The 21,104-nt window shown below is 42.5% G+C and overlaps 1 protein-coding gene and 1 pseudogene across 2 annotated transcripts in view; one reads left to right on the forward strand and one right to left on the reverse strand.

Annotated features, from left to right (window-relative positions):
- The first annotated feature begins 9,930 nt into the window (after positions 1-9,930).
- LOC307049584 (poly(rC)-binding protein 2-like) lies at positions 9,931-11,075 on the forward strand (annotated as a pseudogene). Its single transcript has one exon. The product of its transcript is annotated as a poly(rC)-binding protein 2-like (transcript).
- An 8,327-nt stretch (positions 11,076-19,402) lies between these two features.
- The window catches only part of CHP1 (calcineurin like EF-hand protein 1), a gene marked incomplete at its 3' end in the record, with an annotated part of 36,621 nt that continues 34,919 nt past the window's right edge, over positions 19,403-21,104 (reverse strand). Inside the window, exon 6 of the mRNA XM_079700442.1 lies at positions 19,403-19,603. Coding sequence (XP_079556568.1) covers positions 19,403-19,603 — 201 coding nt within the window. The remainder of the gene's footprint in view (positions 19,604-21,104) is intronic.

Raw genomic sequence — 21,104 nt, forward strand, 5'->3', positions numbered from 1 at the left:
ATTTGTGATTAAGCAAATTGCAGCAGAAGATGCATGTCAGTTGCTTCTTTCTTCCTAGAGAAGTTAGCAGGATGGGGCTTCCCTGGTGGCGCAGTGGTTGAGAGTCCGCCTGCCGATGCAGGGGACACGGGTTCGTGCCCCAGTTGGGGAGGATCCCACATGCCGCGGAGCGGCTGGGCCCATGAGCCATGGCCGCTGGGCCTGTGCGTCCGGAGCCTGTGCTCCGCAACGGGAGAGGCCACAACAGTGAGAGGCCCGCGTACTACAAAAAAAAAAAAAAGAAGTTAGCAGGATGACTGCATCCCAGGTGCTTCTCTTCTTCGAATCTGAGAGGTGGAACAAAAAGAAAAGCAGCCTTTTCCAGTCCAAATCATGGAGGTAAAGTGTAGAGAAGAGATATCCACATTTCAAGAATAGGGAAGGTGGCCCGATAAAAGAAGCAGGACAACCCCACTCCAGGAGACAACATAGAAATACCTGGAAATACAAAATAAATTGAAAACAGGAAGATTAAGATAGGTACTTCTATATGAGCTTACTTTTTAAAAATAGTATTTTAAAACACACAGAAGAAAATTTTTTGGATTACATACTGTTTAAAAGAAAATGTCCAACTACACCAACAAATTCAGTATTATCACTGGAAAAGCAGAAGCAGGGGAGCTTCCCAGGTGGCGCAGTGGTTAAGAATCTGCCTGCCAATGCAAGGGCCACGGGTTCAAGCCCTGGTCCGGAAAGACCCGACATGCCGCGGAGCAACTAAGCCCGTACGCCACAACTACTGAGCCTGAGCTCTAGAGCCCACGAGCCACAACTACTGAACCTGTGCACCTAGAGCCCGTGCTCCACAACAAGAGAAGCCACCGCAATGAGAAGCCCGTGCACTGCAACGAAGAGTAGCCCCCGCTCACCGCAACTACAGAAAGCCCGTGCGCAGCAACGAAGACCCAACACAGCCAAACATAAAAAAATAAATAAATTTATTTTTAAAAAAAGAAAGAAAAGCAGAAGCAGGGACTTCCCCAGCGGTCCAGTGGTTAAGACTCCACCTTTCAATGCAGGGGGCACAGGTTCGATCCCTGGTCGGGGAACTAAGATCCCACATGCGTAAGGGTGCAGCCAAAAAAATAAATATACAAAAAATAAGAACAAACTAACAAATAAATAAATAAAAAGAAAGAAAGAAAAGCAGAAGCAGTAGCCAGGAAACTTATGTAAGTATGATACAAAAAGCTAAAATTATATAAAAACTTGCATTATATAAAACGAGATACACGTTAACTTCCTCTTATGCAAATGGAGTAATACAGTCCATGAAATGATTCTATATAAAACATTTGTGTTGGGACTTCCCTGGTGGCACAGTGGTTAAGAATGTGCCTGCCAATGCAGAGGATATGGGTTCGAGCCCTGGTCCAGGAAGATCCCACATGCCGCGGAGCAACTAAGCCCGCGAGCCACAACTACTGAAGCCCATGCCCCTAGAGCCTGTGCTCCGCAACAAAAGATGCCACCGCAATGAGAAGCCCACGCACTGCAACGAAGAGTAGCCCCTGCTCACCACAACTAGAGAAAGCCCACACGCAGCAACAAAGACCCAACACAGTCAAAAATAAATAAATATTTAAAAATTAAAAAAAAAAATAAAACATCTGTGCTTAAAAGCAGTATTGTAGGACTTCCCTGGTGGTGCAGTGGTTAAGAATCCACCTGCCAAAGCAGGGGACACGGGTTCGAGCCCTCGTCCGGGAAGATCCCATGTGCTGCGGAGCAACTAAGCCCGTGCACCACAACTACTGAGCCTGTTTTCTAGAGCCCATGAGCCACAACTACTGAGCCCATGTGCCACAGCTACTGAAGCCCGCATGCTTAGAGTCCATGCTCCACAACAAGAGAAGCCACTGCAGTGAGAAGCCCATGCACCACAACAAAGAGTAGCCCCCACTCGCCACAGCTAGAGAAAGCCAGTGTGCAGCAACAAAGACCCAACACAGCCATAAATAAATAAATAAAATTTTTTAAAAATTATTAAAAAACAACAACAAACAAACAAATGCTGGGACTTCCCCGGCAGTCCAGTGGTTAAGACTCTGTGCTCCCAATGCAGGGGGCATGGGTTCGATCCTTGATCTGGAAACTAAGATCCCCCATGCCACACGGCCAAAACAAGAAAAAGAAAAACAAATGCTGGGTTTGTTGGACAGTTTCTGCCCCCAGGTGTGGGCTAGACTATACTAATATAGATGTGCTGAAGTGGATTTATTTCCTCCCCATAAATGAAAGCACACTATACAATGTCCTGGGATTCAATGTCCTGGGATAAACCAAAATGGAAAAGAATATAGATGTATGTATAACTGAGTCACTTTACTGTACAGCAGAAATTAACACAACATTGTAAATCAACTATACTTATAAATAAATTAATTAATTAATTAATTAATTTACTCAGTTGAATTTGTGTTATTTAACAGTCTGCCTGGACTTAATTAAGGTTACAATCCAAGCAACAAAGCCTTGGCTCTAAAAGTATATGATAAAGACTCTACCAGATAAAGGGTATTTATTCCTTTTTCCCTCTTCTTATTCCTTTTCTTAATATTGAAATACATATAGTTGGAGTTTTTCACTCATCTTTCTTCAATTTTTTTATTGTAAAATACACACAACTTACAATTTATCATCTTAACCCCTTTTAAGTGTTCACTTCAGTGGTAAGAAGCACATTCACATTATCGTGCAACCATCACCACCATCCATCTCCAGAACTCTTTTCATATTACAAATCTGAAACTGTACCAATTAAATAATAAACCTCCATTTCCCCTCCCTGCAGCCCCTGGCAACCACCATTCTATTGTCTGTCTCTATGATTTTAACTACTCTAAGTTCCTTATACAAGTGGTATACAAGATTTTAATCCTTAAAGCAGTTCAATGTTTTTCATATAATACAATCAAGGTATATGACTAAGTAGATATTATGGTTTGAACTGTGTCCTCCCCAAATTCCTATGTTGTCATATGAATACCTCAAAATATGACCTTATTTAGAAACAGAGTCACTGCAGATGTAATTAATTAAGATGAGGTCAAGTGGAGCCAAGTGGGCCAAGTGGGCCCCTAATCTGACTGGTGTCCTTATAAAAGGGAGAATTTAGGACATAGACACACAAAGGGAGAATGCCTTGTGAAGACTGGAGTTATGGTGCCACAAGCCAAAGAACTACCCAAAGCTAGAAGAAAAGCGTGGAATAAATCCTTCCCTAGTGCCTTCAGGGAGAGATTATACCAATAATTTATAGTCACTTTTGACGTTCATCCTCTGTTGAAGCTAATGATTTCTTGTTCTACTTCTAGCTATTTCCAATCTGCGTAAACAGTATTTGAAAGCATTAGCCACTATTACTCACTTGCCAAATCCTGAGTTCAGAATTTTGTTTTCTTTTCGAGATGAATATAAAAGCACCTACAAGTCAAGGAAAATGTTCTTCCTGTGATAAGGAAAAATAAAAAGAACATTACAGTAAGGATACAGCCCTCACTTTTGCTGTATGCATTTATGTGCAAAATTATTCAAATGAACCAAACTAGTCTTAAGAACATCACTATCAAAAACTATTCAGAAGGAACAATCAAAAAGAATTTACTCTCTACCTGCACTGGCATTAATTTTATAAAGATGTCAAAACTCCTGGAGCAGTGGTTCTCGAGTTTTTAAACACTGTCCCCTTTGAGAATCTGATGATGCTATGGACACTCTTCTCCCACAAAAGACCTTTGCTTTAGTATAAATGATCACTCCCCTGTTTGTGAGGTAGGAAGGATGTTCTGTTCCTTTCCTCTGCCCAGTATCTTCTTTCTTCTCCTAGATGAAATGAAAAAACTACTCTGGACAAAAGCAACAGAAAGGTCTTATTTAGAAGTATTTCTTTACCTGGTAATTTCAGCTCTGCTAAATCCAGGGCCAGCAAAAAGCATACCAGACACATTCATTTGTATTCGGACATGTCATTCGAACTGGGCCTAACTAATGTGCCAGTTTTAAACAGGCTTCACCAACTCAGAAACCTTTCCCACAATTTAACTGAAAGGCCGAATGAGGGGTCATAACAACCCAAATTACAAAAAAAGATATCCCATAAAATTAAACAAGAACCGAATACAAATGCCTGACAGTAGTATACTTTGTAACCCCACCCCATTATACAAATTACTTTATAATAATAATTCCCCAAACTCTTTCTCATTCTCTCTCTATATATATAAATAAAAATTGTACACTGACTCCTTTAGTTCTGGAAAACTACGGTTAATTCTACCTAGAGTCAGCTGAGATTAATGCGCCATTAGGCAACTATCAGGTCATACGAGGACAAAGCTGCTTTCGCAGATCTTCAAAAAGTTTGAGAGGTGGGAGTGGGAACGAATGCATATAATAAAGGTAAGCAAGAGAACGTACACTATACACAGACTCAAATTAAATCCCAGGAAGTGGGGGAAACCCGTTACACCAAATCTCAAGGTCAAAGGGACAGGGACACAAAATACTCAGAGCCGCAACAGGCCTCGATTGAGACCCGAGCCTCAGGCAAAACAGTGGACACGAAGTTCGTGAGGCGAGGAGCATAAATAAATCAATAAAACAAAGATATTCTTCAAAGATAAACCGATGGCCGACGCAGAGAATGCCACATATACACAAGGGTGGGCGCAATCATCGGGCAACAAGCCGAAAGCACAAAGGCAGCCAAAGGCAAGGCACTGAGAAGGTCAGTGGCAGGTCGGGTCTGAGTTACGGTGCAACACCCGCCGAAAAGTGCGGGCTGCCGCCCTGGGGCCGCTCGGAAGGAAACCCGCGCCTGGCCAAGGCCCGTGCCAGCTGCGGGCAGGCTCCGCGCACTCCGTTCTTCGGACGGCTTGGGCCGCGCCACCTCCTGCTAGTTCCCGTCTTGGCCTTCTCGGCTTACTTACCTCGCACGGACCAGCAGAAGCACTCGAGCGCCCGGGGTCCGGCCCTCCCCCTGGCCCAAAGGCCAGGGGACCTCCACGAACCTCACTCCGCCATTTTTGCTCCTTCTCAAGTCCGCCAACCCTGCGGCGGCCGTTTCCACAACCCCCGCCTCTTCCGCTAACGCTAGTACGGATTGGATAACGACTTGCGCAGGCGCGTTCTTCTTCCGTTGTAGATTGGTTGAAATGTACGTCAATCAATAGCGCCAGCGTTTCTTTTTCGGTCCGTTTTTGCGTCTGATTGGATCTCAGGGTTGAGGTAATAGGGAAAAATGTTCTCGTAATTCATTGCTTAGGGGTGTAAAATTATTTCCGCGTAGAAGTAGTGTCGCTTCATAGGTAGTTTGGCTAGGCCGCATGGCAGTTTTAAGCCATCGTTAGATTAAGCTATAGATTAAACTAATAATTTCATTCTCAGGGCCTAGGAGCTTTTAATACTGGGCATAATACGACACCTAAGCAGCCAATTTAATAGCTCAAGTTTGCCTCTTGACTTTGACCCATTTCCACTCCTAAAGAGCCCAAACGCCAGACTGCCGTTTATAGTTCTGGTCAGTGCGCGAGAGCAGATTCGTCACTTTTCTTTGAGGGCCATTCTGCAGAATGTCAAACTGTTATAACTGACAGTCTTGTTGCTTACTACACCCAACTGTAGGAGTATTGAGATTCTTTCTTCAGTGATTCTTCCAGGAAAGGCAGGGAGTGTAAATGGGAGCTCCTCTAACGGCGCGCGACAAGCGATGGGCAGTATAGGTCCTCAGACACCATCAAGGCTGTCATCTGAGCTGCTTCCTGAAAGTACAGATTCCCCACGGCTGCAGCTCTCCGAGATCCACTTCCCTAAGTCTTCAGATGAGGCCAAGGAATCTTATTTTTACAGAAGCTTATGATAAAGGACATCTAAACCTACAGCTAATATCACATTTAATGGTGAGACAATACTTTGCCTTTAAGATCAGAAACAAGGTAAGGACGCAGTCTCCCACCACCTCTACTCTACATTGTACTGGAGGGTGTAGCCAGTGTGAAAAGGCAAGTAAGCAAAAGGCATCCAGATTGGAAGAAATAAAATTGCTTTCCTTGGCAGATGACATGATCCTTTGTAGAAAGTCATAAGGAAAACACAGACACAGCAAAAACAAAAACAAAACAAACTACTAGAACTTACATGTTTAGCAAGGTTGTAGGATACAAGATCAGTATACAAAAAATCAACTTTATACTAATAACAAAAATGAAATTAAGAAAACAACTGTGTTGGGGGACTTCCCTGGTGGTGCAGTGGATGGGACTCCACGCTCCCAGTGCAGGGAGCCTGGGTTCGATCCCTGGTCAGGGAACTAGATCCCACATGCACGCCGCAACTAAGAGTTTGAATATCGCAACTAAGGAGCCCTCCTGCCGCAACTAAGACCGAGCGCAACCAAATAAATAAATATTAAAAAAAAGAAAGAAAAAACAACTGCATTCACGATAGCATCAAAAACGATAAAATTCTTAGGAAAAATTTAATAAGTCCTTTGTAGATATTTAAGTCCTTTGCAGATACTCTTATGTATATTCCTAAAAACAAAAACAAATACAAAGGGACTTCCCTGGTGGTGCAGCAGTTAAGAATCCGCCTGCCAATGCAGGGGATACGGGTTCGATGCCCGGTCCGGGAAGATCCCACATGCCGCAGAGCAACTAAGCCCGTGCACCACAACTACTGAGCCTGTGCTCTAGAGCCCGTGAGCCACAACTACTGAGCCCGCGTGCCACAACTACTGAAAATCGGAAGCCTAGAGCCCGAGCTCTGCAACAAGAGAAGCCACCGCAATAAGCCTGTGTGCGGCAACGAAGAGTAGCCCCGCTTGCCGCAACTGGAGAAAGCCCGTGCACAACAACAAAGACCCAACACAGCCAAAAATAAATAAATAAATTTATTTATTTATTTAACAAAAAACAAACACAAAACATTTTTTGTAAAATACTGTTATAGCTACTTAGAGAACCTAGTAATCATATTATGAATTAACACGCAGGAATTCTAGATCATCTAGGTAAACCTGTATTGTAATTTAGGAATTCTGCAAGATTGCTGACAGAAGTGTTCATTCAAGATTTTGCTTAAGCAATTCTAGCAACTAAGGGCTAGGGAATGCACTAGTTTGAGGAACATCCTGTTCCTCATTTGAACAGTTATAATTATTAGGAAATTCTTCCTTAGAATAAGCTGGAATCTATCAACCTATCACTTCCACTCGTTAATAAAACTGATATAATAATGCTTAGCATGTGTCAGTCACTCATTTAATCCTCACAGCAACCTATGATGTTGGTAGTATTATCATTATCATCATAATCCCCATTTTACAGTTAAGGAAGAAGACACAGAAGAATTACCCAAGTTCGTGTGTCTGGTTAAGTGGTAATGCCAGGATCTGAACCCATCCAATCTGTTTCCAAAGTCCATGCTTTCAAATTCTACATTAAACCACCTAATTCTGTCCTCCGGAAAAAACAAAATAGAGCCTTTCAAGGACAGGTCCCTAGCTATATGAATAATATAGATACTAAATATTTTAATATAACGACTTTCTTTTCTCTAGATTAAAGCCCTAGTTCCTATACTTGCCCAAGGTAGTAAGTTGCCCTGAACCCTTCACCATTTTGCTTCTTGGGGATACATCATTTTGACAATGTCCTTAAAAGGTGATGGTCTTCAAATTTTTGATATCTTAAAATACACAGGTGTCTCTTGCTTGCCATCTCTTCTTTTTAGTTTAAATACAGGAATTTACATCTATCTTTGTTAAAAATAAAGGTTGTTGGAGAGTGAAATGATTAAGACCATGGACTGTGCAGAGTTCCTGGGCTTGAATCCATGCTCTACCACTAACTAGCCGTGTGACTTTGATCTTGGGAGAAAAAAATCATTTAGCATCTCTGGGGCTTAATACCCTCACCTGTAAAATGGTGATAATAACTGTACCTGCCTCCTAAGGTTGCTGTGAGGATTAGAATTAATATCTGTCAAGCACACAAAACAGTGCCTTGCATATAGTAAATGCCACATAAATGTTAGCTATTATTGGGCTTCCCTGGTGGCGCAGTGGTTAAGAGTCTGCCTGCCAATGCAAGGGACACGGCTTCAAGCCCTGGCCTGGGAAGATCCCACATGCCTCAGAGCAGCTAAGCCCGTGCACCACAACTACTGAGCCTGAGCTCTAGAGCCCGCAAGCCACAACTACTGAGCCCATGTGCCACAACTACGGAAGCCTGCGCACCTAGAGCCTGTGCTCTGCAACAAGAGAAGCCACAACAGTGAGAATCCCGCGCACCGCAACGAAGAGTAGCCCCCGCTCACCACAACTAAAGAAAGCCCGTACACAACAATGAAGACCCAACACAGCCAAAAATAAATAAATAAAATTATTATTTTTTAAATGTTAGCTATTATTGATTGAACGCAAACTATTAAGATAATTTAGCCTCTATTCTCCCATGGAGGGACTACTATTAACTACTTTTATGGCATTATGTTACTTTAAAAAATTAATAAACATTACTTTTATGCTTTGTCTTTGGATGTTGAAAAGGACTGAGTACTGACAGTAAATCCCATGGCATGTCATGGAAGGTTTTCCTTAAGTCTGACACTGATCTTTTATTTTTTTAATTTTTATTTATTTTTATTTTTTATTTTTTGGCCACACTGCACAGATGACAGGATCTTAGTTCCCCCAACCAGTGATTGAACTCACACCCTCAGCAGTAAAAGTGTAGAGTCCTAACCACTGGACTGCCAGGGGATTCCCACTGATCTTTTATTTAAAGTTATATTGAGGGACATCCCTGGTGATCCAGTGGTTAAGAATCCACCTTCCCATGCAGGGGACTCAGGTTCAATCCCTGGTGGGGGACCTAAGATCCCACGTGCTGTGGGGCAACTAAGCCCTTGGGCCACACACAACTAGAGAGCCTGCGTTCTGCAGCTACAGAGCCCACGCACACTGGAGCCGGCTGCCACAACTAGAGAGAAGCCAGCGCACCGCAACAAAAAAAGATTCCGCATGCCACAGCTAAGACCTGACCCAGCCAAAGATTAAAATAAATAAATAAATAAATAAATAAATAAATAAATAAATAAATAGTTATACTGAGGTATAATTCAAATGTCATATAATTCATCCATTTGATATGTACCATTCCATGGCTTTTAGTACAGTCACAAAATTATATATCCATCAACACGATTTTAGAACATTTCATTAATACAAAAAAAGAAACCTCACACCCCTTAGCTATCACTCCCTAATCTCCCGTTCCTCCAGGCCCTGGAATCATACAGTATTTGTTCTTTTGTGATGGGCTTCTTTTACTTAGCATAATATCTTTAGGGTTCATTCATGTTGTAGCATGGGTCAAAATTTCCTTCCATTTTAAGGCTGAATGATATATCACTGTATGTATATACCACATTTTGGTTTTCCATTCATGTGTCAGTGGACGTTTAGGTTGCTTCCACCTTTGGCTATTGTGAACAGTGCTGCTATGAACATAGGTATACAAATAGCTCTTTAAGACCCTACGCTCCCAGACCAGCTGAGGCAGCAGCCAGAGCACGCTCTCTCCCACCTGCCCACCCTCCGCTGCCCTCCACTCGCCCCGGGGTCTCTTTCGCCCTTCCTCCACCCCCTCCTCTCCCCTCCCCCTCCCCCTCCTCCCCCTCCTCCTCCTCCTCCTCCTCGCCTCCGGAGGGGCCCCCTTGCCTTCCCGCCAGCCCCTATTTTTCCGCCCCAGCCTCCCGCCCTTCCCCTTCCCGCTGGCTCCTTTTTTCCCCTCAGTCGTCTCGCCTGCAGTTTTTGGCTTTCACCCCCACCAGTGACCAAAGACTTGACCACTCAGAGTCCAGCTCCTCAGAACACTGCTTGACATGGACACTGGTGTGAATGAAGGTGGATTAAATGTCACTCTCACCATCCGGCTACTTATGCATGGAAAGAAAGTTGGCAGTATCATCGGGAAAGAAAGGAGAATCAGTTAGGAAGATGAGCGAGGAGAGTGGTGCACGTATCAACATCTCAGGAGGGAATTGTCCTGAGAGGATTATCACTTTGGCTGGACCCACTAATGCCATCTTCAAAGCCTTTGTTATGATCATTGACAAACTGGAAGAGGACATCAGCAGCTCTATGACCAGTAGCACAGCTGCCAGTAGACCCCCAGTCACCCTGAGGCTGGTGGCCCCTGCTGGTCAGTGTAGCTCTCATTGGGAAAGGTGGTTGCAAGATCAAAGAAATAGGAGAGAGTACAGGGGCTCAGGTCCAGGTGGCAGGGGATATGCTCCCCAGCTCGACTGAGCAGACCATCATTCTTGCTGGCATTCCACAATCCATCACTGAGGGTGTGAAACAGATCTGCGTGGTCATGTTGGAGACTCTCTCTCAGTCCACCCCCACAAAGGGTGTAACCATCCCATACTGGCCCAAGCCTCCAGTTCTCCGGTCATCTTTGCAGGTGGTCAGGACAGGTACAGCACAGACATGGACAGTGCGAGCTCCCCACACCACCCCGTCCATGTGCCTCAATGCTGACCTAGAGGGACTGCCTCTAGAGGCCTACACCATTCAAGGACAGTATGCCATTCCACAGCCAGATTTGACCAAGCTGCACCAGTTGGCAATGCAACAGTCTCATTTTCCCATGACACATGGCAACACCGGATTCAGTGGTTTGGATGCATCTGCTCACACTACTTTTCATGAACTCACAGTTCCCAACGATTTGATTGGCTGCATAATCGGGCGTCAAGGCGCCAAAATCAATGAGATCTGTCAGATATCTGGGATGCAGATCAAAATTGCGAACCCAGTGGAAGGATCTATTGATAGGCAGGTTACCATCACTGGATCTGCTGCCAGCATTAGCCTGGCTCAATGTCTAATAAATGTCAGGCTTTCCTCGGAGACAGGTGGCATGAGGAGCATCCAGAACAATGCAGATTCATCCATAATCCCTTTCTGCTGTTCATCACTACCCATGATCCATCTGAGTACAGTCAGCGATTCCAGGTTTTAAATAGTTTGTAAATTTTCAGTTTCTACACACTTTATCATCCACTCGTGATTTTTTTTTTTTTTTTTTTTTTTTTTTTTTTTTTTTTTTGTGGTACGCGGGCCTCTCACTGTTGTGGCCTCTCCCGTTGCGGAGCACAGGCTCCGGATGCACAGGCTCAGCAGCCATGGCTCACGGGCCCAGCCGCTCCGCGGTATATGGGATCCTCCCAGACCGGGGCACGAACCCGTATCCCCTGCATCGGCAGGCGGACTCTCAACCACTGCGCCACCAGGGAGGCCCCACTCGTGATTTTTTAATTAAAGCATTTTAATTCCTTTCTCTGTTCAGCTGCTAATGCTGAGATCCATATTTAGTTTTATAAGCTTCTCCTTGTTTTTTGTTTTTTGTGTTTTTGGCTCATGAACTTTTTGTTTGTTTGTCACAGAAACGTGAGTGGAATATTAATACATTTCCGTTTATTTCTGTAATGTCAGGAATTTTTCAAAAAAAGTTAGAAGATGGACTGGAGCTTTTTCTTTGTGAATAGAAACTGGACGCTACAGTGGTTAAAAAAAAAAAAAGGACTCTGCTTTCAATTCTTTTGGTTGTATACCCAAAAGTGGGATTTCTGGATCATATGGTAATTCTATTTTTAATTTTTTGAGGAACAGCTGTACTGTTTTCCACAGTGGCTCTACCATCTTACATTCCCAGCAACAGTGCCGAAGTGTTGCATAATTGGGTTGTCTTTTTATTGTTGAGATGTAATTTATATAATGTGGGTACAAGTCCCTTATCAGGATATGATTTGCAAGTATTTTCTCCCACTCTATAGATTATCTTTTCACTTTCTTGAACAACAAAAGTTAAAATTTTATTTTTCATGCCACGTGGCATGTGGGATCTTTGTTCTCTGACTACGGATCGAACCGATGCCCCCTGCAGTGGAAGTGCAGAGTCTTAACCACTGGACTGCCAGGAAAGTCCCAAAAGTTTTAAATTTTGATGATGTCCAGTTTACCTATTTTTTATTTTGTTGATTGTGCTTTTGGTATCATATTTAAGAAACCACTGCCTAACCCAAGGTCATGAAGATTTATGCCTATGTTTTCTTCGATAAGTTTTGTAACTTTAGCTCTTTCATAGCCTTTCATACATTTTTTAAAGTCATTTGATTTTTTGTTGTTGTTTGCATATGGTGTGAGGTAGGGGTCCAACTTCATTCGTTTGCATAAGGATATCCAATTGCCCCAGTTGTATCGAAAGACTACTGTTTCCCCCACCAGTTTGCTTTGGCATCCTTGTCAAAGATCAGCTGACCACAAATGTGAGGATTTATTTCTAGACACATGATTCTAGTCCATTGCTCTATGGACTAGAGCATGAGGCAGTCCATCTTCATGCCTTGATTACTGTAGCTTTGTAGTAAGTAAATTTTGAAATTGGGAAGTGTGATTCCAATTCTGTCCCTCTTTTTCAAGACTGCTGATACTGATCTTTTAGCTTTTTGGTGTATGGTTATTCAGCTACCATCCTCAAATACATCAACTGTAATCCAACACAATTTTATCCATCTTAACCTTATGAATACTATGAGAGACCCAGTCATATGTTTTGCTGAAAACAATACTCTAGGGGACTTCCCTGGTGGCGCAGTGGTTAAGAATCTGCCTGCCAATGCAGGGGACACGGGTTCGAGCCCTGGTCCAGGAAGATCCCACATGCCGTGGAGCATCTAAGCCCATGTGCCACAACTACTGAGCTGGTGCTCTAGAGCCCATGAGCCACAACTACTGAGCCTGTGTGCCATAACTACTGAAGCCCGTGTGCCTAGAGCCTGTGCCCTGCAACAAGAGAAGCCACTGCAATGAGAAGCCTGCGCACCGCAAGGAAGAGTAGCCCCCACTCGCCGCAACTAGAGAAAGCCCACGCACAGCAACGAAGACCCAACTCAGCCAAAAATAACTAAATGAATAAATTTTTAAAAAAGCAACACTCAACACTCTGCCTATTTCATTCATCTGACACACAAATTTAATAAAACTTTGAAATAAGTGAGAGGAATTTTGTTTAATTTGTACTTAATTCTTTGCCAAAAACATCAGCATCCTGGTGATCGTCAAATTCTTTTCCATGTCTTCACAACCATGTAATGACTTATTCTAAAATTCTGCTGGGGAATAATGTCAAACAAATGAGTGGATCATTTCTGAAATCTGCCCTTTTCCCCTTTTTCAAACTTTGCTAGTATCTGCCTCTTTCTGTTCTCTAACCATCTCGCAATATCTATGATGTCTCTGTGGCTACAAAGCTACCAGAATTGCCCCTAATTTCACGGGCACAGAGGAGGAGCTCACAGAATGCAGAGTCATGTTTTACAAACACGGATTGTATGCTATCCCAGGTTTGTGATTTGGCTCCACATCTGCCAGGAGGAGGTAGGAGGCAGCACAAAATCATTTAAAGTACAGCATGTGCATTCTGCTAAAGTTGAAAGTTTTTATACAGAGATTGAGTCTGTTCTGAGAAAATGTTTCATCAAATAATGAGGGTCTCCATGGCAGCCTTCTTCCCATAGAGATATCCTGCAGAGGATAATTTAATAACAGCTAGAAATCTGCTATTCCCAAGTTGACAGAGAAAAGATAACACCTACCCCCAAGAAATATAGTGTCATAGAGAATAACGCTTTTTCTCTCCACCGCCCATAAGGTTGTTTGCAGATATCTCTAAGCCATGCCACCACATGAAGTCACCATCAACCATTGCTTTTTACAAAATGATAAGGAGAAAGATGTGGAAAAGGAAAAGGAAAAACCAGGCAGGAAATTACTGAGATCGACCAGTACAAATAGTATTGAGTTGTACAGAACTAGGTGCAGCCTGAATTACATGTAATAACATTTAATTTTTTAGTATTATCAGGGATGTTTCACCTAAGTACACTTCTATTTTATTGAAGCTTAAACTTATAAGCACCAGCACAATTTCTTGATGACTTGAGGTCTTTTCTATAAACACATGTTGTTGAAATGCCTTCAGGTTTAATGAACTGCTTAGGATTATCTGGTCTACACTAAAATGTTTACTGAGTTACTTGGTTTTTCATATTGTCTCCTCCTTTGTCAGCTGCCCTTCTTGGTTATCAGCATATCAGTTTCTAGTAGTGCCTGTATATTTAAATACTTCCAATTTGTTATGGGCTGGATGACCATATCACCAGGTTTATTAGAATTTATCAGATTTATTTCTAAAGAATATCTGTGTGTGTGTGTGTGTGTGTGTGTGTGTGTGTTTTAGGGAATACGAGATTTTCTTGTGAATAAAACACAAACTCTGGTTAATGGTGCTTGATATCTACTGTGGTAGCCCAGAGACCTTCTTTGATCAATTCTTATTTCTCCAGCCACATTCAGGTACTAGATATAACAATTCACCTACCTGCTTCAGTTCTTGAATAGACTGCAAAGGGTGGTGGGAAGTGTCAGGACCATGCCTCCAAACAAAGAGCTTTGCTAGTTTTGATGAGATCAGAATCTAGTGCTTAGAGACTTAAGAGCTTAGAGAAGAAAACTGAGTCTTGGCATCTCAAGACCATGTTCTTGATCAGCTTATACCTTAGGTAAAGATGTCAGGCCAGTTACTTACTTCAAAAGAACTGAGTCCTAACCACTGGACTGCCAGGGAATTCCCTACTTGCTCCATCTTAAAAGACACGAGACACTTCATTGCTATCTGCTCCATCTCAGACCTGTGAGGAAACAGCCTGCAGTACCTCACAAACTTACCAGGTAAATCTCTCATCACTGCTTGGCATAGAGGAAAAGAAAATGAAAATCTCTAAACTGGAGTTTCTATTAAGCTAGATGTTAAATGGTCTGTACTGGCAAATCAGCCATCTTCAGTTTGAATCACTAGTTGACTCAAAGCTCAGCCAAAGGAATGTGAATTTAGGGAATTTCAGTCCAGTAATGATGACTTCCTTCCAAGCAATTCTGCTTTCAGTGTTTGGGAAACAGGATAGACACCTGGCTTGTAGCTTAAGAAATGCAGTTTGTAAAGACAGTCCTCCATGAGGCGTCTCTACAGTAAATACCTGCTCTAAATCCCAATCAAGACAATCTATTCTAATAGTGTTTTAAACACAAAATTTGACAGGATTCTATAATCAATTTGAAAAAATAGGTGACCATGAAGAACACTCTAAAAAGAATACTGAAGGTAAAAGAGAGTAATTTGATTGCTTCTGGCATTCTCTTTTTTTTTTTTTTTTATTAGTTTCTGCTTTATAACAAAGTGAATCAGTCATACATATACATCTGTTCCCACATCCCCTCCCTCATGCATCTCCCTCCCTCCCATCCTCCCCATCCCACCCCTCCAGGCGGTCACAAAGCACCGAGCTGATCTCCCTGTGCTCTGCGGCTGCTTCCCACTATCTATCTACCTTACGTTTGGTAGTGTATATATGTCCATGCCTCTCTTTCCCTTTGTCACAGCTTACCCTTCCCCTTCCCCATATCCTCAAGTCCATTCTCAAGTAGGTCTGTGTCTTTATTCCCGTTTTACCCCTAGGTTCTTCATGACATTTTTTTTTTTAATTCCATATATATGTGTTAGCATACGGTATTTGTCTTTCTCTTTCTGACTTACTTCACTCTGTATGACAGACTCTAGGTCTATCCACCTCATTACAAATAGCTCAGTTTCGTTTCTTTTTATGGCTGAGTAATATTCCATTGTATATATGTGCCACATCTTCTTTATCCATTCATCCGATGATGGACACTTAGGTTGTTTCCAGCTCCGGGCTATTGTGAATAGAGCTGCAATGAACATTTTGGTACATGTCTCTTTTTGAATTATGGTTTTCTCAGGGTATATGCCTAGTAGTGGGATTGCTGGGTCATATGGTAGTTCTATTTTTAGTTTTTTAAGGAACCTCCATACTGTTCTCCATAGTGGCTGTACCAATTCACATTCCCACCAGCAGTGCAAGAGTGTTCCCTTTTCTTGCTTCTGGCATTCTCTTGAAGCCTATCAAAAGCTGTAAGTAAATGCCTAAAGTTTGCTCTAGTAATCCCACTCCCATAAAATTTTTTCAAAGAAAAAAGAAAGAGTTATATGCAAAAAGGCATTCATTGTACCATTATTTTATAACATAAAATTGGAAACAATAAGCAAATAAAGTAATGGGACTTCCCTGGTGGCCCAATGGTTAAGACTCTGTGCTTCCACCACAGGGGGACGTGGGTTTGATATCTGGTCAGGGAAGATCCCACATGCCATGTAAGGTAATGGTTAAGAAAATATTACATCAAGTTGGTAAAATATTATGTAACTGTTGATACAAACAAGGAAGAACAGTTAACATGGGGAAATATTACAATATGTTAATTTCTAAAAGCTGTTATCATCTCATGTTCTATTTCACTTACTTTAGAAATATGTAATGCATGGGTAGACCAGAAGGGAGCAAGGGAAATAAAATTAGTTAAGGGGATTCTCTTCAAACTGCAGGTAATGTTGTAACGTTCTTAAAATTTTTTTTTACAGTATCAATGAATATCTTATTTTAGTCACAGACTGGTATACCTATGGCCATGGTCAGTAACATTAAGCTTCCTCCAAAACCGACGGCATGGTCACTCCATCTATTTGTCACTTTCTCCAAATCCTAAAATTACACTCAAAATGAAGCAAAGCTGAAACAGTGCAAGTCATTTTGAATGGACTTTTGAGGCAGAGGGACTGGAAAAGAAGAGGGTATTGTGTTAGAATTTATAGGATGACTCTAGCTATTACTCTTTCGAGTCTTGTGGCGTGACACTAAACCTTAAAATAAGAAGAGATACTCATACCCTACACAGCAGACTGAAACTTGAAGCTGTGAAAAGCCATGTAACAACATCTGGGTACAATATGTCATTGAGACTGTACGTACATGAGGGGGTAGACAACTTATTAACAAGCAATAGACAGATACCCTATTTTAGACCTCTTCTACATTTAAGGAGTCAGAGAGTCAAGAACAGAAATGGAATCCTACCTGGAGCAAGTGGGCAGTGGCTAAGGCTGTCAAAGCCATGCCCAGAGCCATATGGTACTGGCCCCTAGATGAACGCTCCCACCTCTTATGTCCAGGCAGCGGCAGATATAAAAGCTGATAGAATCTCATGTCATGTTCCAATTATGTTCAAATAAAGGCATTTGATAGCACAGATATAAACCCGAGTAAGGGAGACACACTGTGATTTCAAACTTGAAGGGGACTGAGTTATGTAAAATTCTTGTAAAACAAAGGGACAAAAATCACCCAAGTTATTTTGTTTTAACCACAAGTATTTACTGATGGATCAAAGAATACAATTTTAATGGAACAATAAGGCACAACTGTGGATTAAAACAGTTTGCTATACAGCCAAAAGGAGCAAAAAGCCATAATCTTAGGAACTTTAAATATGCAGGTCAAGGAGCCTCTGAAGTACCTCTCTAACAGACCAGTGTCAGACAATTCTTCCCTTTTATACAATTCCTATATTACATCACTTGATCACAAAGTAAGACTGATACTTCACCAAGAATTCCTCAGTCATTTATACTTGAGTCATCCAGCCTGGCCACTCTTTCTTCTCCACTCTTCCTAATCCCTTTGCAGTGTTTTTTTTTTTTTTTAAAGTAATTCCCTTCCTAAAGTATTGTGTATACATCTTGGATAGCCTTCCAAAGCAAGGAAACAGCAAGCAAGCAATGAGTCAGAGAAAATCAGCCAAGGAAAGATATGGATGAAGAGACTCATAAAGACAGATGTCAGGATAATAACAGCCTGATTCAATGAGGTCTATACTAAGCTGACTTAGGCAGAGAAGTTGCTCTGGTTCATGCAAAGGCCTATAATGCCACCTCAGGTCGTGCCACCAGTGCCAGAGCCCTTGTTCCTAAGGGATTAGCAGTGGTCTAAGAGAGGAGCTAGGATGTCATTGTAACCAGGCAGCTAATGATACGATACATTCAATGCTTTGGACCTGTATTAGGAGCTGACTATGGCTTCCAGCAGTAACATGTGCCAGGTGTAAAATTCATAGAGAATTTTGTGTAAAACCTCAAGACACTGAGGACAATCTTTAAATCTTGTGGACTGGGATAAGTTAGGCACTTATCTTTCTACTTAGAAATGTGAAGTGAAAAACATTCCTGGGCACACAGCACTGAGGCATAAACCATGCTGCAGAGGTGGGAATACTTTTAGGGTGCCCAGTCTCCTTGTTCAAGCAGCCATGAGAAACACCCCTGACAAGCATATTGTCAGAGCGGCTATTCTGGTGGTGACAGCATCCTCAAACTAAGCAAGCCTGCAGGCATATGACTAATTTGTGGAGAGTCAACACTGTACTAACAGGAGCAGCCACGTAGGTATGTATGTTGAGAATCGGAGGCCAGAGGTAGAGCGACCTGGGCAAGCCACCCAGAAGACTTGTCTCTATAACCCTTATCTTTCAAGAACATCTCCAACCAACAGCCCTTTGGTGACAGAGCAGAGGGGACCAAGAGATGGTCAAGACATTCTTCTGAGAGAAATATTGACCGAAAAGCTCCTGAAGAGGCAACATCCCAAAGACCCATTTAAGAGTAAAAGTAGATTAAAAACCGCCGGACCACTGAACTATACTGCCAAGTCAGAAATACATTTAACAGGCAGAGCTTGGGGTGCCAAGTAGAACAGAGGGGATTGAAGCTTAATAAAAAGCAGGGACACTGAAAGATTAAGTGAATGGTAGATTGGTGAAAGAGAAGTAGGAAGCAAAGGACGTATAAAAAAGGATGAAGGAGCATGCCAGAGCCAAGCTGGGGGGAGGGCAGCATGGCTACGGTCCACATCCAGTCAAAGAGCTTTGCTGGCTGGTTCTTGGCATGAATCCCTCTCACTTCTCAGACTGGATGGACACGTGGCATTCAGCAGCAGAACAGGGGGAGATGATATTTAGAAATGGAGATATCCAGCGAATGATACTGAACAGAATTAGACGGGGTGTACCATTCTGTAATGCCCTGTTTATACACCAAAGGCAGGTTTGTGTTGATGGAAAATATTTGGGGTTGTCATGCAACAGCAGTAGTACTTTGGGAGAAGGGGAATGATGGGATGGAGGTGGGGCTGGTGGACAGGAGGACTTTCAAGTTCCAGTTCTTAAATACTAGAAAGCAAGGAACAGTTTGGTCTCAGTCCTTTAGTGAAGAAATCGGATGCTCATTTTCTGTTCTACGTCCACCTTCTCCAAAACCTGTTAAAAAAAACAAAACCCAACGACAGTTATGAAGGTCACAACAGGAGATACTGTCTCAAGCTCTTATGTGAATAATGTTTTTCTCCCTCCCTCCTGTGTAGTAGGATTTAACTTTTTCAAACCAAGAGGTAAGTGATTGACCTTAACAAATTCTGTGAAAGATATGGCGCTGTCCCCATCCTGATCAGCCTCCTGGATGGTCCTGTCTGCGATGCTGCCCAGCTGCTCGTCTGAGATATTCACTCCAACCATCATGCGTAGCACCTGCAGGACCAACAGCCAGGAATTACTGGAGACTTGGGGGTGAGCAGGACTCTTTTACAAAAATTAAAGATAAAAGCCACCCCCACCCTCTTTTCCTTTGATGTCCTCAAATGTAACAGCCAAAAAGCTGAAACCCTTATCTTCACATCTAGGCCATTCTAGACAATGATGTGAGCAGAACTCTCTGGCAAGGTCACTGAATAGGAAGGCAAAGCCTCACTTCAGGGAGAGTCCTTTGCATTTTGGTCCTCCCCATTCTTCCTGCCCGGAACGTTGATATGATGCTTAGTGGTACAGCAGCCATCCTGGGACCATGAGGTGAAAGTCAAATGTGCTACGGATGCCAGAGCAAGAAGAAGCCTGGCTCCTGGACATCATTTAGGTACTGTACCAACCTGGACAATCTATCCCCAGGCTTCTTGTTGCACGAGGCAAACTAGTCCCTTATAAGTTTAAGTCAGTTTGGTAGGGCTTTCTGGAATCTCACCCGAATGCAGTCCTCTTTGAGGCAGTGCATTAGCCCAGCTATTCCTAAAGTATGGTCAAGAAACATAAAGATCCTTGAAGAGTTAAATACTAAATCACCCCTTTTAGAAAAATGACAAGCACATTTAAAGGGTTGCGAGAAATGTGGAAAAAAAGAGAATTAAACACTGTTTCTCCAAATTTGTTCTCAGATGTAACAAAGGGATCGCCTGCTCCCCACTTATTCTGCTAACATCTTTAGGGTGTGAATATACACTGAAAACTGCTACCTTAAGCAAAACAAGCAACTCTAATGACATGGCTCTTAGACAATATGAAATGGGGGACACGGTGCTTTTATGATGCCTTGCATTGCCCTAGTCAACCACCTTTGTCTTCAACAGGTTAAGAGGTGAGCTTTACCCCAGGAAAGCAAGGCCTTCTAGCCCAGCTGTTCACAGGACTCCCTTTCCCCTATTCCTTTACATCCTTCCCCAATCTCTTGAAATAGATTTTTTAAAGTATATTATAGGATTTTCTGAAAAGAAAAGAAGAGCTGAAATATTGATCTGTATCAAGACTGTTCCCCCCACCCCCGACCCACAAATCAATTCTTGAAAATCGGAAGTTGTACATTTGGGTAGAAATGTATACAAATTGAAGGATAAATAAAAAGTGGCAATGCTAACAAAATTATTAAACGGCCAAGCCATTTGCCATCTTCCCTGACTGTGTGTGGCCAACTAGACAAATCCATCCTCATCTTCAGGTCACAGTCTAATTATTCTCTGAAGTGTTTTATTTTTAGAATTATAGAACTGAATTGTGCATGTGTGCTGTGTGTATACAGTGGGGTGGGGACAGGAGTGGTGGTGTCTTAAAAATCACTCATCCAGTCTGTCAATGAGGACATAAAGGTCCAGAAGTGCCTGGACACAGGTCCCAACAGCCACTGGCCCGAGCCGCCTGCCCGGGCCTCCACACCGGGCCAATGCTCTTTCCACCTCTCCATGGTGTCACTTTTGGTTCCAGTCAG

The sequence above is a fragment of the Hyperoodon ampullatus genome (assembly GCF_949752795.1).
Source record: "Hyperoodon ampullatus genome assembly, chromosome: 3".
In the NCBI taxonomy this organism is placed as follows: domain Eukaryota; kingdom Metazoa; phylum Chordata; class Mammalia; order Artiodactyla; family Ziphiidae; genus Hyperoodon; species Hyperoodon ampullatus.